This window comes from Marmota marmota, unplaced genomic scaffold (assembly GCF_001458135.2).
Source record: "Marmota marmota marmota unplaced genomic scaffold, marMar, whole genome shotgun sequence".
NCBI classification, from domain to species: Eukaryota; Metazoa; Chordata; class Mammalia; order Rodentia; family Sciuridae; genus Marmota; species Marmota marmota.
In genome coordinates, this window is record NW_026000229.1 from 9,606,377 (window position 1) to 9,624,995 (window position 18,619).

The 18,619-nt window shown below is 34.9% G+C and overlaps 1 protein-coding gene across 6 annotated transcripts in view; it reads right to left on the bottom strand.

Annotated features, from left to right (window-relative positions):
* Bbs4 (Bardet-Biedl syndrome 4) overlaps positions 1 to 18,619 on the bottom strand; it is a 55,347-nt gene that overhangs the window by 15,627 nt on the left and 21,101 nt on the right. For 2 of the 6 annotated variants that reach the window (XM_015480451.2, XM_048793647.1), the window contains exons 3-5: positions 4,932 to 5,029; positions 2,336 to 2,399; positions 930 to 1,041 (exon numbers count right to left, since the gene is read on the bottom strand). In XM_015480451.2, the coding sequence (XP_015335937.1) occupies positions 930 to 1,041; positions 2,336 to 2,399; positions 4,932 to 5,029 (274 nt within the window). Of the gene's footprint in view, positions 1 to 929; positions 1,042 to 2,335; positions 2,400 to 4,931; positions 5,030 to 5,567; positions 5,638 to 18,619 lie in introns of all 6 variants that reach the window. The other 4 variants (XM_048793650.1, XM_048793651.1, XM_048793648.1 and 1 more) reach the window with 3 other exon arrangements.

The following is an 18,619-nucleotide window of genomic DNA, read 5'->3' on the forward strand; positions in this document are numbered from 1 at the left end:
ATACCAATTTTGGTTAAAGTATTCTATTATTTTTTTTCTATAAATATAGATCAAAAAAGAAACAAGCCAAATGATATAAAATTAAGCAAGAGCTGCCATCATTTATCAACATCATCATTTTTCCTTGATACTGGATCATGAACAGGAAAACCTGCCTCTATGTAAAAACAATGGAGGCATAAATGACAATGTAGGGAAGAAAATGAAGGAGGGAACCCTAATGAACACTCTACTACTCTGGAAAAGGAGAATCTGACACCTTATAAATATTTTGGAGATTACTTCCACTTAGAAAACTTTAGGGCATCCATACAACAAATACTAAAATACTTCTCTGTGTCAAGTATCATAATAAGTGTTGAACAGCAGACCAGGAAAATTCCATGGGTTGCCAATATGATTAGAGGACTTAAGGTACAAGATGGTGTTATTTATGTGATAAGCAGTATGACTGTTCTTCAAATTAGAATGCACAATGACTACAATATCTGGTTTCGGTAGTATTTTTGTTTATTTGGTTTGGGGTGGGTTTTGTTTTCCCCCAGTACTCAGAATTAAATCCAGAAGCACTCTATCAGTAACCTATATCCCCAGCCTTTTTATTTTTTATTTTGACCATTTCCAGAGAGGGTCTCACTAAATTGCTCAGTCTGGCCTCAAACCTGAAATTCTCCCTCCTGAGCCTCCCAAATTGCTGGGATTACAGGCACATACAATCACACCTGGCAAAATACTTAGTTCTTTGATTCTACTTTATCTTTTTTTCCTCAAATTTCAAGATTAATCCACACTCTTCAAATGAATCCCATTATACCTATCAAGCCATTTTCCTCCACTGTATCAGTCTGCCAGCAGCAGGCTCAGCCTAAGAATGCATTTTACATTGTATTCCATGACTTCCTTAGGGTCTCCAGGCTGCCAATACTCACAAAGATCTGGCCACCTGCTTGAGGTTATCAGCACACTGAGGGTTAAGAATCGCACATGTCTGAAAGAGTTCTAGGGATTCCTGAATGTTTCCTTCCAGGCGAAATATCAATGCTGCCAAGAAAGACAAAATAAAATCATGTTCTAGGAAACAGAGTCTGGCATCAGAAAAATTGAAAAATGGGAAAATGGGAAACCACATGCAAAATATCCTTTGGATAATTATGTCTTAAATCTAATCATATATTACTTCAGATGGTTGAAACAAGCAAAACTGACATAAGCTAAAACTTCTTATAAAATAAGGTTAACTCAAACCTCCCTATCCTCTAAGCATCCACCACACACAGATTTCTTTGCAAATTATCACAGAAACTTCACAAGAAGAACATATTGAAGGGGCTGGGATTGTGGGTCAGTGGTAGAGTGCTTGCCTAGCACACGTGAAGCACTGGGTTCGATTCTCAGCACCACATAATAAATAAATAAATAAATAAAGGTATTGAGTTCCATCTACAACTTAAAAAAAAAGAACATGTTGGGCTTCCTCATCAGATACTTTATTATAATTCAGATTTCTACTTCACAATGTACAGAAAGAAACCCAGAATGGTACAAATGGAATCAATACCTCATGTCCAACAAGGAGTTTTTGTCAAATCTTTTTATTATATTAGTTTTCAGTAAAGTTACCTATTAAAACCATTAATTTTTCTTAGGCCTAAGTTTTTAGAAGAATTTATCAGACACTGGGAGTCTAGAACTGGTGATATTGGCAATAAAAGAGCAAATTTTTTTTTTGCCATGATATCCTAAATGTTTCAATATCTTACAAATGATATCAGAAAAGCTTATATTAATCTGAAAATTATAAGCAATGAATGGTAAGCAAACCATTCATTTATACTTAAAAGTCAAAACAGAATTCCTGGAAAAACTAAAGAATGCCACTTTGGGCATTAAAGAGTAAAATTTAAGTGGATGGTTCCTGTTTTGGTTTCTGAAGAGTTCAATTTATCATCTGATTTATCCTATACAACTCTAGGCTTCTTCTCTTCCTCCTGACTTCTTTACAAAATCCTCAAAGCCTTTTCTCATATCCTTTAGCTAGACTACAAGGAACTCTTCCAAAGCATTTTCTGGCCCTGAAACCACAGTGTGAGGCAGTGATCATAAGCATCCATTCTGAAAAAGAATGCACAGGAACTTACAAAGGGGTGTATGATGGTAGTAATTTTTTGCATAGTACTAATCACTTCTGAAGTCAAAGAATTATGTTCAGATTCAAAAAATACTGAGCAAGACCTCAGTGGAACATTTACTTGAATTTAAGTATTTCATAAGTTGGCCTTTTTCCAAGAACCTAAGCCAAGTATATTTCTCCATTAGGAAGAAATATGTGACTTACCTTGGACATAGATAGCATACTCACACAACCCCTGAGTCTCCTGAAGCTGTTCTTTGATAATGGCCTGAAAGAGGAAGAAAAATACCTCAGAATTTTTAAAAAATTTTTTTAGTTGCAGATGAACACAATACCTTTATTTGTTTGTTTGTTTATTTATTTATTTTTATGTAGTGTTGAGGATCAAACCCAGTACCTCACATGTGCTAGGCAAGCGCTTCACCACTGAGCCACAGCCCCAACCCCAGAATTTTTTTTAAATCTCAACTTTTGTTGGGATTACATTTTTTAAAATGGGGTTGACAAATTACAGGACTCACAAGCCACTTTTGTACAGCTCTCAAGCTACGAGTGGTTTTTACATTTTCAAAGAGTTACAAAAAAATAATAAAAAATAATAAGATACTGCATCTGGCCTGCAAAACATTAAACTATTTAGCCAGGCGGGGTGGCTCACACCTGTAATCCCAGGGTTCAGGAGGCTGAGGCAAATTCAAAGCCAGCCTCAGCAACTTAGTGAGGCCACAAACAACTGAGCAAGACCCTGTTTCTAAATAAAATATAAAAAAAAAAAAAAAAAGGCTGGGGATATGGCTCAGTGGTTAAGTGCCCCTGGGCTCAATCCCCAGCACACACACACACACACACACACACACACACACAAAATTAAACTATCTTACTACCTGGCTTAGCACAGAAAAAGTTTGTCAACCCCTGTCTAAAATCTAACTAGACAAGCTATTAAAATGTGAGATTTTCAAGGACCATGATAGATGCCAGTGATTCCCTGATAAGTGAACCATAGCCTCTTTGTTTTTTAGTTGTAGATAAATACATACCTTTATTTTATTTATTTATTATTATGTGGTGCTGAGGATCGAACTCAGTGCCTCATACATGGTAGTCAAGTGCTCTATCACTAAGCTACAACCTCAGGCCACCATAGGCTCTTTTTACTACTATGGACTAAACCCAAGATGCTATAATAGCTCAGGGGGCAAGCATCTGATTCTAACTTGAATTAGGGAAGGCTTTCTGGATTTGTTTCAAACTTCATGTTGGCAGGAGCTGGAAGAGAAGCTGAGATACCAAGACTTTCAGAGAGGAAGACTTCAAATGCCATATCAAAAAGTTTGAGTGTAATGGGGAAAAGTTTTAATCAGGAAAAAACCCAATTCTGTTTGTTATACAGAAATATCACTTTGGAAACGTGTTAAAAACAGAATGAAATGAAACAATATTAAAGGCAAGGTTGGTAGAACTCTTGAGGTAGTTTAAATTGTAATAATGAGGATTAAGGCAGGAAGAGGGGAGAAAGTAGACAATTTCAAAAGGTGGTAAGAGAAGGCCCTCCAGACTTGATGATTATCAAGAAATGGATGAGGGAACTATGACACATTCACAACTGGGTGAATGATGGATGAAATCTATCTCTGAGATGGGAAATGGGATAAGAAATAGGTTTAGAAGGGAGCAGATTAATTCAACCACAGGCAAGTTGAATTTGAAATGCTTGTGGGCATTTCAAACTGATTTGGAAATCAGAAGAAATGTGTTGAATGAACAAAGGGATCAAGCAACTAGGAAATCCCCAACTCTTGAGAAATAATTAGAAGGCTGGGCAGGGTGGTACACACCTGTAATCTCATTGAGTGGGGAGGCTGAGCCAGGAGGATCACAAGTTTGAGGTCAGCCTGGGCAATTCAACAAGACTCTGTCTCAATAAATAAAAAGGACTGGAGAAGTAGCTCAGTGGTAAAGGGGCTCTAGGTTCAATCCCCAGTACTGTTTAAACAAACAAAAAAACCCCAACAACAACAACAACAACAAAAACCCCAGCAGCAGCAGCAGAGGAAGAGAAGCCAAACAAACAAGGAAACTGAAAAGTGGTCAAAATGAAAAGGGAAACAAAAAAAGGGTAAAATCACAGAAGGAAAACAGAAAGAGAAAATTTCAAAATTTTTACTGGCACTAAAGATCATTATATCTTTGCACTGTTTAAAAGCCAAAATTTAAGAAGCATCACAAAGCTCTGAATGCTTAAAAAAAAAGACAACACTATAGATTTACTTTGCATGTTAATACTACTACCATCTGACAGCAAATTTTTAACATATACAGTAAAGATGGAAAATAAATGGTTTTTATTTAAAACCTTTTTTATATTTACACAAATGATGATCAACCTCACCATAATTAAGAGAATTATCTTATCTATCCAAGGATCAAAAAAACAGATAATACAGTGAGGTAAACATCTGTTTCCATCAAGAAACCAAGAAGTCCCAAAAAATGACTGCCCTTTCAGATTTGCCTTGATATGAGAAGATACATGGAACACACCTGAACCAGACCCAAAAAAGTCTATAGTCAAATCTGGCCAACCCACAGTCAATCTGGAGGCCCATGAGCAATGAATAAATGCCACTAAAACTTTAAGGCAGCACTATCATAGCAAAGCTAACCAATATATAATGTGTAAGGAAGGATGAATTCACATTTTATTAGTGGAATATCAACTGCCATACTGTGCTGCAGACAGTTAGTTGCCTACCCCACAGCCTGCCTCCCATTTCCTCTTATCATTGCAGCCTCTCACCTTGCATGCTTCATAATCCTTCCGGATATAGTGGAGATGTATCAACCAGTTCTGCTTCTCCAAAATAGGAAAGTCTGGGACTAGAGAGCATATTATGACTAAACAAATGACACAAGCATTATTCGATTATTTTCCTTTTAGTGTTGTTCTAATGTCTAAATAAATCTTAAGCATATTGCAATACCCCAATTATTCATGCTGCTGATTATAAGAATATATTATAGTGCATCAAAATATATAGACTATTAAACTAAGAGATACTTGTCCTACTATTACACATTGGATATATGTTTTTTTTTCTCTAGAGTTTTTGTGTCTTATATAACATCAGTTTTTCACATGATAACTTGGCCTACAAAACAAATCTCTTCTCTCTCTCTCCCCCCATGATTATAGAAGGTGACTAGGAAGTCATTTAATGACGATTTCAGAAATATTTCTAACAAAATATGTTTAACATAGTTAATGTCATCACCTGATAGATCAAAGTACCAAAAACACTGTAAATAGTTAAACACAATCTTTAGAAATAGCTCAAATGGGAACATTATACTGTTGCTTAAGGAATAAGAAGTCAACAATGAAAAAAAATCTATTTGAGGGCTGGGGATGTGGCTCAAGCGGTAGCGCGCTCGCCTGGCATGCGTGCGGCCCGGGTTCGATCCTCAGCACCACATACAAACAAAGATGTTGTGTCCTCTGAAAACTAAAAAATAAATATTAAAAAAAGAAAGAAAAGAAATATTAAAAAAAAAATCTATTTGAATCTGAATTAAATTTCCTGTTAAAAACCACACAAATCAGGGCTGGGTTTGTGACTCAGTAGCAGAGTGCTTGCCTAGCATGTGTGAGTCACTGGGTTCAATCCTCAGCACCATATGTAAATAAATAAAAAATAAAGGTACATCAATAACTAAAAAATATTTATTAAAAAAACAAATCACTGAGATTGAAGATGTGTGTATATGTGTAAAATGGGTAAAGAAGTGCATAATGAAGAGTACTGGGACAAGTGGCTTACTGAGTAATCTTGGACCAACTTCTCATATTTATTTATTGAGGTGGGAATCAAACCCAGAGCCTTGCATAAGCTAGGCAAGTACTCTACCACTGAGCTACATTCCCAGTCCCTTGACCTAATTTTAATTGTATGGCCTATCCGTCTGTCACTTAGGCATTAAAGGAAATAAGTTAAAAAAAAGGAGGAGCCACCAAACCATTCTGAGTTTAAACATTACTCTATACCATTGCTTCTGCAGCCTAAAAATTTATAAAATGTAAATTTTCACATCTTGACTATTATTAAAATGTCACAATAAAAGAAAAGTCATGTTTTGTAATCCTGAATGAATTTACAAGGTAAATTAGAGGTTTATGTTACCACAGAGGTCAGTGACCTGGTAATGAAGGGAAGACAAAGTAATGCCTTTCAATTAGTTGTAAAAATGACCACCCTCAGGGCTGGGGTTGTGGCTCAGCAGTAGAGCACTCCTCTAGCAAGTAAGGCCCTGGGTTCGATCCTCAGCCCCACATAAAAATAAAATAAAGGCATTGTGTCCAATTACAACTAAAAAATAAATATATATTTTTAAAAAATGACCATGCTCTTTATCTCCAACTCTACAGTGCCCCTCTAGCATCCTACTAAGGCAGTAAGAGCAGAAGGCTGGCAATCTGGCAAAAATACTCCCTTGCCCCTTCTCTTTTCTTGCCTCTTTCGTGACATCTCTTACCCCTCTTTCTTCCTTTAAGATTATAAGCCCAACATATTTAAGCAATTCCATAACAGAATAAACATGACCCCATAAGACTTCTCCCCTATGGCAAATGTCCTAGGTGCCAAATATTCTTAGAAGTGGCCCTAATACAAATCTTTATATTAATCTTGGGTTAATGCCCAAGTTTAAAATTTGTGATGGAATCCTGGGTAAATGAAAGCTAAGCAGGAAATTACTGTGGTTCAAATTTTTAGTTGAACGTTTTCCTAAAACAACTGGGAATTTTCTAAGAGCACTACAAATAAAGCCTTGAGACTTTCAGATATGATAAATAAATTCAGCAAAGTAGAATACAAAATCAACATATAAAAATCAATAGCTTTTCTTTACACTAACAATGAGCTCACTGAGAAACCAGAAAAACGATTTCATTCACAATAGCTTCAAAACATAAATACATACAATATAAATACCATATTCAGAAATAACTGTAACCAAGGAGGTAAAAATTGCTAATTTTCTATGATGAAAATTACAAAACACTGAAATAAGAAATAAAAAATGACACCAGAAGATGAAAATACCTCCCATGTTTATATATTGGCAGAATTAATATTGTTAAAATGGCCACATTACTGAAAACAATCTATAAATCTATAAATCAATGCAATCTAAATCAAAATATCAATGGCATAGCCACTTGGGAAGCTGAGACAGGAGGATCTCAAGTTCAAGGCCAGCCTCAGCAACTTAGTAAGGAACTGTTTCAAAATAATAAGTAAAAAGGGCTGAGATGTAGCTCAGTGTTAAGTGTCCCTGGATTCAATTCCCAGTACAAAAAAGCAAACAAACAACAAACAGTCATCACAGACTAGAAAAAAAAAATTCTAAAATTCACGTGGAAGCAAAAATGAACCCAAGTTGCCAAAACTATCCTTAGCAAAAAGAATATTTCTGGAGGTATCACAATACCTGATCTCAAAATATACTAGAACAGTATCAAAATATACTGTTTTTATACCAGCATGGTACTGGTAATAAAAACAGACAAGCAGACCAATTGAATAGAACAGGGAACACAGAGACAAAAGCCAGTACTTATAGCTAGCTGATTCTTGCCAAAAACATACCATGGAAAAAATCCTCTTTCAACAAATAGTGCTGGGAAAACTGGATATCCACATGTAAAAGACTGAAACAAGATTCCCCCCTGTCTAAAAATCATTTCAAAATAGATTTAAAAAAATCATCTCAAAAAGACCTAAAATACAAGGCCTGAAACTTTGAAACTGCTAGAAGAAAACAGGAGACAAACTTCAAGACATAGATACAAGGCAATGACTTCCTGAATAGCTAAGGAAATAATAGCAAGAATCAACAAATGGGATCATGTCAAACTAAAAAGCTTCTGCATAACAAAAGAAATAATAAACAGATTGAAGAGACATACTACAGGATGAGAGAAAATCTTTGCCTGCTACTCTTCCCACAGAGGGTTAATATCCATACTATATAAAGAATTCAAAAAACAGACTGGTGATACAGGGTATGGTGAAATGCTTATTGGCATGCATGAGGCCCTGGGTTTAATCTCCAGTACTGCAAAAACAAACTCAAAAAACTTAACACTAAAAAGCCAAATTCATCAATAAATGAGCAACTAAAATGGCTAATTCTCAAAGAAAGTATCAACAGCCAATAATTACATGAAAAAATGTTCAACAGGGCTGGGGATGTGGCTCAAGCGGTAGCACGCTCGTCTGGCATGCGTGTGGCCCGGGTTCGATCCTCAGCACCACATACAAACAAAGATGTTGTGTCCGCCAAAAACTGAAAAATAAATATTGAAATTCTCTCTCTCTCTCTAAAAAAAAAAAAAAAAAGAAAAAATGTTCAACAACTGAGAAATGCAAATCAAAACTATATTGCAATTCCGGGGCTGGGATTGTGGCTCAGAGGCAGAGCACTCACCTAGCATGCATGAAGCACTGGTTTGATCCTCAGCACCACATAAATATAAAATAAAGACATCGTGTCCACCTATAACTAAAAAATAAATATTAAAAAAAACTACACTGCAATTCCATCTTACCCCAGGCAAAATAGCTAGATCAAGAAATATAAAAAAACAAACACTACATGCTTTTGAGGACTCAGGGGGAAAAGGAACCCTGATATACTGTTGGTGAGAATGTAAATCAATACAGTCATTATAGAAATCAGTATGAAGGTTCCTCAAAAAACTAAAAATAGAACTATTATATGATCCAGTGATAACACTCCTGGGTATACACCAAAAGGAATTAAAATCAGCATACTATAGAGATATCTGCATACCCATGTTTACCCCAACACAATGTACAACAGCCAAGTTATGGAATCAGCCTAATGCCTGTCAATGGATGAATGGATATATATACAAAATAGAGTATTATTCAGCTATGAATAAGAAAAAAATCGTGTCATTAGGAAAATGGATGGAACGAGAGATCAAATGTTAAGTAAAATGAGCCAGACTCCCTCACATGTTTTCCCTCATATGTGAAACCTAGGACAAATGAAAGCAGAAGGGAGATTATTAGAGAAAAAGAAGGAAATGAGGAAGAGGGGAGAGTAAGTAGGGCAATGGGGGTGAATATAATCAAAGTATGTTATATATGCACATATGAATATGCCACAATGAAATCCACTGTTCTGTATAATTAAAATGCAGTAATGAAAATTTAAAAGTAAGGCCTTCTTTGTTAAAGACTAGCAGACATGTAGCACATTAAAGTTTTTATATGTAGAATTCCATTCTTAATAAAGCACCAAGACTAGCTATGGAACCTAAAACAAATTATTTGACTTCTCTGTGCCTTCATTTCCTGTCCCCCAATAAATATTCACTGGAAAATATGAAAGATCTCAAAGTGGTCATTGAATAAATGTTAATTTCTTCATATCAAATAGTAATTCTAACACTTTTGTACATTAATATAGCATCTGGGACAACAAAAGATGTAACACAAGACATTTTTACTGTTCTGGGCTTCTATATTGGTCAGAGTCTAATGAAGAAACAGAGAAACCACTCGAGGATTTAAAACAAAAAGACAATGATAGGATAAACAGTAATGGAAGAAATGAGAGGCCTAAAAGAGAATGGTGAGACTGATCAGGTATAGGCATGAGCAAAAATCCACTACCACCCCTAGGACAGAAATAGAAAGGGAGCTAATGTACTACTACCCAGTACCCAGGGCTGGAGTTACCTAGAGGAAACCAAAAAGGAGGTTGGTCTGACTGACAGGAGCAAGAGAAGAGAAACTTCCAGAGATGACCCCTATTCCTCCAACTTCCCCAAGCAGAGGAACAGTGGGGACAGGCTCTGGTGTCTCCTTCCTCTTGCCCTCTAGTCTCCTACTAGTTCCTCCCACTTGCTGATTCAATCAAAAACTGCAGGACTCTGGGAAGAACAAAGGCTCCTGCAAGAGTCAGCTTCTCATAACCAAGCAGAGAAGAGAAGCTGAGGAATGATCTAAGGACAAACTGGCCCAGGATCAGCAAAAACATAAACTCTGTTCAGGAACATAAATAATGATGGAAGAAGAGGAGACTGGGCTGAATCAGTATTGAGGACACACAAGAGAAGCTGTTTTTTAATTCTTTTATTAAATTGTTGCTATCCAGCTTGCTTCTTAGGAGCCTTAAAATAGGATGAGGAAGGAAAAAAGGTCATATAAAAAAACAAATTAATTACAGTTTTTCTCTATATTTTAGATTATTGTTAAATTACTTCCCCAAAATAATTAGCTGTATTCTATCCTTTTTAGTTGATTGTATCCTTTTTAGTGTTAAGTTTTTTTATTATATTTTTATATGTATATGTGCGTATGTGTGTTTCAAAGTGTTTTCTCCCATATTATTTCACTGGATAGTGAAATAAGGCTAGTGAGTCAAGCAATTCAGGTACTAGTGCCATATTACAAATAAGGAAACTAAAGCTCTAGAGGTTAAGTAATTTGCCCACAAGCACCAGCTAGTTAGTCAGGGCTCCTAGGGTACTAATTAAAGCACATGTTAGTTTCAGCCTAATATTAAAGACCTTTCTCATTTTAAAATGTATTTGGGCTGTCAACTGACGTAACTTAGTAATATAAAATAAATAATGGTTTTAAAGTTTTTCTATTATAAACGATTATGACTTTTAATATACCAAAGTAGCAAAATTTTCAAATAGTTCTTAAAAATACATAGTTGGAATTTTAAAAAAATACATAGGGGAATGGGAATATAGCTCAGTGGTAGAGTATGCCCTGGTTTGATCCTTAATACCACATACATACACACAAAAGGGCAAAAGCATTTACTATGGCACTCTCTTTTATTATTTCTTCTTAATAAATTGTTTAGGTAGATAAATTCTACAAACTTTTTGATAGGAATTATCCATGGTATTATTCTTTGACAGAGGGAGGCCATAAATAAAGCTCTAAAAGTGAAGAATATTAATAAGCTGATATTATACCAGATACATAAATAATGAGCAGTGGAACTTGTGTAGGAAAGAATAACATATTTCTTGCCAATATAAAAGAGTGCACAAAAAGGCCTTTTAGGACACTAAAATTTACAGGGCCACAAATAAGGACCAAAATATTCTTAGTTCAGATAAAATATAAATGTTGTATACTATAGCATATGTATATGTTTTTAAAACCTTTATTTGATACAAAGGGGATTATATTAAAAGTATCTGGAAAACTGAATATTTACTGAGCCTAAATATACCTTCCCAGGTAACCCTGGAACCCTACTCCTCAGTACTGTCTATTTACTAAAAAACACGTACAAGTTTCTTCATGGTGGCATTATTCGAAACCATCTCAAAATGAAAATATCCCAAATCTTCATCAAGAATAAACTGAGGTATAGGCTGGGGTTGTAGCACATGTGAGGCAATGGGTTCTATCCTCACCACCACATATAAATAAATAAAAGTATTGTGTCCATCTACAACTAAAAATATTTTTTAAACACGAATAAACTGAGGTACCATAATGGAATACTATGTAATAATGAAAAACAACCAAACGCTATTATTACATGCAACAAAATAGATGAATGTTATAAATAAAATTTTGAACAAAGCCACCAGACATTAGAAAGTATATACTGCATGAGTCCATTTATATTGTTTAAATGCAGGGAAAACTGATCTTCAAGAGAGAAGTCAGATACAAGTAGCCACTTTTATAGATCAGTTAATGATAGTAGGGGCATGATGGATGCCTGTGAGATGCTGCTGATGGTCAGACCATAATCTAGATGGTGATTACATGGGTATGTTCATTTTGTAAAACTCCACTGAGCTGCACAATTATGATTTATGTACTCTTCAGACTATATGCTATATTTCTTTTTTTTTTTTTTAAAGAGAGAGTGGAGGGAGAGAGAGAGAGAGAGAATTTTTTTAATATTTATTTTTTAGCTTTTCGGCAGACACAACATCTTTGTTTGTATGTGGTGCTGAGGATCGAACCCGGGCCGCACGCATGCCAGACGAGCGCGCTACTGCTTGAGCCACATCCTCAGCCCCTATATGCTATATTTCAACAAAAAAGTATCAAAAATTATAGACAGAATCAAATACCCCCTCAAAGAAATTAATTTCTGCAATAACAATGCAGAAGAGGAAAGGGACACACAACTCAGTCTTAGTTAAGGGTTAAGATCTCCAGGAAAAAACACAGAAAGCATTAATCACAAAATAAAATAATAATAAATTATCCTTCATCAAAATGAAAACCTCTCATCACCAAAATACATTAATAAAGTGAAATGTTAAAGATACATGATAGGGAAAAATACATACAATAGGAAAAGGACATATCTTCAGAATAGACAAATAATTTAAATAATTCTCACAAATCAGTGTATAAGAAAACAACCCAATTTTAAAATAGGGATTTTTAAAAAATATTTTTTAAATTTATTTTTTGGTGTAGATGGACACAACACAATGCATTTTATTTTTATGTGGTGCTGAGGATTGAACCCGGGTCCTGCCCAAGCTAGGCAAGCATTCTACCACTGAGCCACAATCCCAGCCCTAAAATAGTTTTTTTTTTTTTTAAAAAAAAAAAAAAAGGAAAGAAAAAGAAAAAAAAATCCTTGAACATGCACTTCACAAAAGGAATGATTGAAATGAAGAAGTGTTCAACACCATAAGTCATTAGGATCACGCAAATTAAAGTCACAATAAGATATTACAACATTCACAAGCATGTCTAACATAAAAAAGAATGACAGCGGCAAACATTCGCAAGAGTGTGCAACAACCAAAACTCTCATATTATTGCTGGTGGGAGGGTAAATTGTAGAACCAGTTTGGAAATTAGTTTGGAAGTTTTATACAAGAAGATAAAACATACACGTCACACATTAACCAGCAATTCCATTCCCTACACCCTTCCTCAAGTGAAAACACATGCCACATACACAATAAAATATATAAATGAATGCTCAACAAAACTTTTATAATACATGTATAAAGACATGAATTGGCATGGACATACTTTATATACAAAGATATAAAAAATTGTGCTGTATATGTGTATTAAGAATTGTAATGCATTCTGCTGTCATGTATTTAAAAAAATAAAATTAAATGAAAAAAACTTTTATAGAAGTCAAAACTAGAAACACAAATGTGTATTAAAAGAAGAAAAAAATGTGGCATATTCATATGACTTTATTTATTTATTTATTGGTACCAGGAACTGAACCCAGGAGCACTTAACCACTGAGCCACATCTTTAGCCCGTTTTTTATTTATTATTTTGAGACAAGGTCTCACTAAGTTGCTTAGGGCCTCACTATGTTGCTGAGGCTGGGTTTGAACTTGCGATCCTCCTGCCTTAGCTTCCGCAGACACTGGGATTACAGGTGCAGACCACTGCACCCAGAAAGTATTTTTTAAAAGAACTACTAATAGTCAAGTGTGGTGGCACAGAATCCCAGTGGCTCAGGTGACGGAGGCAGGAGGATCGTGAGTTCAAAGCCAGTCTCAGCAATTTAGTGAGGCGCTAAGCAACTCGGTGAGGCCCTGTCTCTAATAAAATATAAAATAGGGCTAGAGATGTGGCTCAGTGGTCGAGTGCCCCCAAGTTCAATCCGTGGTACCGCCCCCCCAAAAGAACTACTAATACATACATCACCATAAATGAATTTTAAAAACACTGTGTTTTGCAAAAGTTGAGTTGCCCAAAGTTAAATAATAGAAACTGTATGGCTGACTCTCTTTAAGTATAACTTATATGGAAATTCAAAGTCAATTCATAGATACAAAAATCAGAACAAGGGTTGCATTTGGGTAAGAGAAGGGAGAACTTGAAAATAACATGAGGAAACTTTCTGAATAATGAAATGTTTAATTTGCTCTGAATGATGAATATACGTGTGTGTGTGTGTGTGTGTGTATATATATATACACACACACACACACACAAGTGTACACATTCATCAAAATTCAAGAGTTTTGATTTGTAGTTCTTACTAGCACTGAAAATAAAAAAAAAAAACAGGGAAAAAATCAGATGTATATACTACTTTTTGTGTAAATTACAAGTTAACACAATTCCTCAAGATTAAATATAGAATTATCATATCAGCAACTCCACTTCCAGGTGTGAATTCAAAGCTGGGTCTCAAACAGATATCTGTACATCAGTTTTCACAGCAGCGTTACTAACAGTAGTCAAAAGGCGGAAACAACCCAAATGTGCAGCAACAGATGAATGGATAAACAACATGATATAAGTATATAATGGATATTATTTGACCTTAAAATGGAATTAAATCCTGATACATTCTATAACACTTAAGCATAATAAGCAAGACACAAAGGGCAAATATTGAATGATACCACTTATATAAGGTATCTATCCTACTCAAATTCATATACAGATAGTTGTTGCCAGAGGCTGGGGAAATGGAGAGATTGTTCAATGGCTACAAAATCTCAACAAGGGAAAAACAAAAAAGTTCTGGAGGTGGATAGTGTTCCTGGTTGCAAAACAATGTGAATGTACTCAACAACACAGAACTATACACTTAAAAATGGTAAATTCTGTTATGTGTATTTTAACACAATAAAAAAACCAATACAAAGGTGCCAAAAACATATTTGGAAAAAAAGATGGTCTTTTTAACAAATAATGCTAGGAAAACTGGTTATCCATCGAAAAAGAAAAAGACTAGATCCTTATCTCTCATCCTCCACAAAAATCAACGTAAAATGGATCAAAAACCTAGGAATTAGATTGGAAACTATGCAACTCCCAGATAAAAACAAAGGGTCAACACTACAGCATACAGGTACAGCAACAACTTTCTCAACAGGACCCCTAAAGTTCAAAAAATAGTGCCAAGAGTTAATAAATGAATAGTATCACATTTAAAAAGCTTCTACACAGCAAAGGAAATAAGAATGCAAAAAGACAATCTATACAATGGGAGAAAATCTTCTGATAGAGGATTAATATCCAGAATATAAAGAACTCAAAAAACTTAACATCCAAAATTCAAATAATCCAATTAGTAAATGGGAAAATGAATTAAACAGACACTTTTCAAAAGAAGAAATACAAATGACCATCAAATATATGAAGTGTTCAATATCATTAGCAATTAGGGAAATGAAAATCAAAACTACGCTGAGATTTCATCTCGCTCCAGTCAGAAGGGCAGCCAGCGGGTCCATGGTATGGGGCTTGCCCAACTACATGGGTGAGGCACTGGGTTCGATCCTCTGCACTACATAAAAATAAATAAATAAAGCAAAGGAATCATGACCATCTACAGCTAAAAGTATTTTAAAAAGAGAAAAGAATACAAAAGTAATAAGTGCTGGAGAGGATTTGGAGAAAAAGGAACACTTTTACACTGCTGGTGGAATTGTAAATTAGCACAACCACTATTGAAATCAGTATGGAGGTTCCTCAAAAGACTAGGAACCAACATATGACCCAGCTATACCATTCCTTAGCATTTATCCGAAAGAATTCAAGCTACCAACTACAGTGATGCAAACATACCATGTTTATAGCGGTACAATTCACAAGAGCCAAACTTTGCAACCAGCCTAGGTGTCCACCAATGGATAAATAGATAAAAGAAAATGTAGTTTATATACAATGGAGTTTTTATTCAGTCATTAAAAAAAGAAATTATGCCATTTGGAGGGAAATAGATAGAACTTGAGATTATGTTAAGCAAAACAAGCCAAAATCAGAAGATCAAGCATCATATGTTTTCTCTTATATGTGGAAGCTGGAGAGGAAAAAGGAAAAGAAAGGATGGGTGATCTCATGAAACGGAGTTAAGCAGAGGAAAGGAAGCAGGGGGAAGAACAGGAGGAAAACAGGAAATACTGGGGAATGATATTGACCAAATTATATTGTTTTATCACATGCATGTACAAATATATAACAACAAATCCCATCAATAGGTATAGCTATAATGCATCAATAAAAAAAGAAGCTTGGCTCATGCATTTAATCAGTTGAATAATGAGGCAAAAGCCAGATTACAACAGGTTGAAAAGAGAATCAGAATTGAGGATGCAGAAACAAGTAAACTATTCTTTAAAAAAGCAAATGAAATGGGGCTGAGGTTGTGGCTCAGTGGTAGAGCACTTGCCTAGCCTAGTGCGTGCAGGGCCCTAGGTCCAATCCTCAGCACCACATAAAAATAAAATAAAAAACAAAATAAAGGTATTTGTCCATCTACAACTTAAAATTTCTTTTTTTTTTTAAAGCAAACGAAAGAGTCACTCACTAGAATTAGTGAGTTTTGAATTAGTGTGTTTTGAAGACACTGTGGGAACAGTTTCACATGGACTGCAGATTGAATGAGATAATAAATAAATTAAGTAACTCTACAATTTTGTATATACAAGAACCAAATCATGGGGAAAAAGTAATGAAACCAAACAAGATACTTCCATGCTTGTATAATTATGTCAAAACAGATTCTACTGTCATATATAATTAAAAAGAACCAACAAAAAAAGCATGTCTATATAAAATAAATTTAGGAATGAAACATATATAATCTGTTGATAAAAATGTTAAATAAGATATAGGAAATGACATATTTGCAGAATATCTATAATATTCCCAATATCCACAACCTTTAAATTCCTTAAAAATTACTGACACATAAAAATATAGAAAACAACCCAAATGTCCGTCAACAAAAAACTGATAAACAAAATGTGGTATATACATAGAATATTATTTATCCTTAAAAAATGAAGATCCTAAACTATCACTATTTGCCAACAAAATGATTCTATATTTAGAAGATCCCAAAAATTCCACCAGAAAAGTCTAGAATAAATTAATTCAGCAAAGTAGGAGGATATACAATCAACCCCCATAAATCAAACGCATTCCTATACAACAGTGATGAATCCACTGACAGAGAAATTAGGAACACTACCCCACTCACAACATTCTCAAAATAAAATAAAATAAATACTTGGGAATCAATCTAACAAAAGAGGTGAAAAACCTCTACAATGAAAACTACAGAATACTAAAGAAAGAAATAAGGGGGCTAGGGTTGTAGCTCAGCGGTAGAGCGCTTGCCTAGTCACATGCGAGGCCCTGGGTTTGATCCTCAGCACCACATACAAAATAAATAAAATAAAGGTATTTTATTTATTTTTATATTATAAAAAATGCATATGAAAAAAAAAAAAAGAAATAAGACCTTAGGAGAGGGAAAGATTTCCCATGCTCTTGGATAGGCTAAATTAATATTGCAAAATGGTCATACCACCAAAAGCATTTTATACAGATTTAATGCAACTCCTATTAAAATTCCAATGACATTCTTCATAGAAATAGAAAAAGCAATCACAAAATTCAATTGGAAAAATAAGAGACCCAGAATAGCCAAAGCAATCTAATAGCAAGAAAAGTGAAGCAGGAGGCATCATAATATCAGAACTTAAACTATACTACTGAGCCACAGTAACGAAAGCAGTATGGTATTGGCACCAAAACAGACTTGTATATCAATGGTACACAATAGAATACACAGAAACAAACCCCATAAATGGAGTTTTCTAGACAAAGGCACCAACAACATTCATTGGAGAAAAGACAGCCTCTTCAAATGGTGCTGGGAAAACTGGAAATCCATATGTAGCAGAATGAAATTGAACCCTTATCTCTCACCCTGCACAAAACTCAAGGACCTAGGCATTAGACAAGAGACCCTTCACCTACTAGAAGAAAATGTAGGCCCAAATCTTTACCATGTGAGCTCAGGAATTGACTTAACAAGACTCCTAAAGTGTAAGAAGTAAAATCAAGAATTAATAAATGGGATGGATTCAAACTAAAAACTTTCCTTTCAGCAAAGGAAACCAATCAATAACGTGAAAAGAGAGCCTACAGAATGGGAGAGAATCTCTATCTCATGTACCTCAGATAGAGCATTAATCTCCAGGATACATAAAGAACTCAAAAACTCAATACCAAAACAAAAACAAAAACAAAAAAACCCTTCAAATAATCCAAATCAATAAATGGGCTAAGGAACTGAACAGACACTTCACAGAATAAGAAATATGAGTGCTCAACAAATATATGAAAAAATATTCAACACGTCTAGCAATTAGAGAAATGCAAATCAAAACTACTCTAAGATTTCATCTCACTCCTGTCAGAATGGCAATTATCAAGAAAACAAGCAATAATAAATGTTGGCAAGGATATGAGGGAAAAGGTACAATCATACATTGCTGGTGGGACTGCAAATTGGTGCAAACATTAAAGAAAGCAGTATGCAGATTCCTCAGAAAAACTTGGAATGGAACCACCATTGGACCCAGCTATCCCACTCCTCACTTTATACCTAATGAACTTAAAAATCAACATATTATAGTGATACAGACACATCAGTGTTTATAGC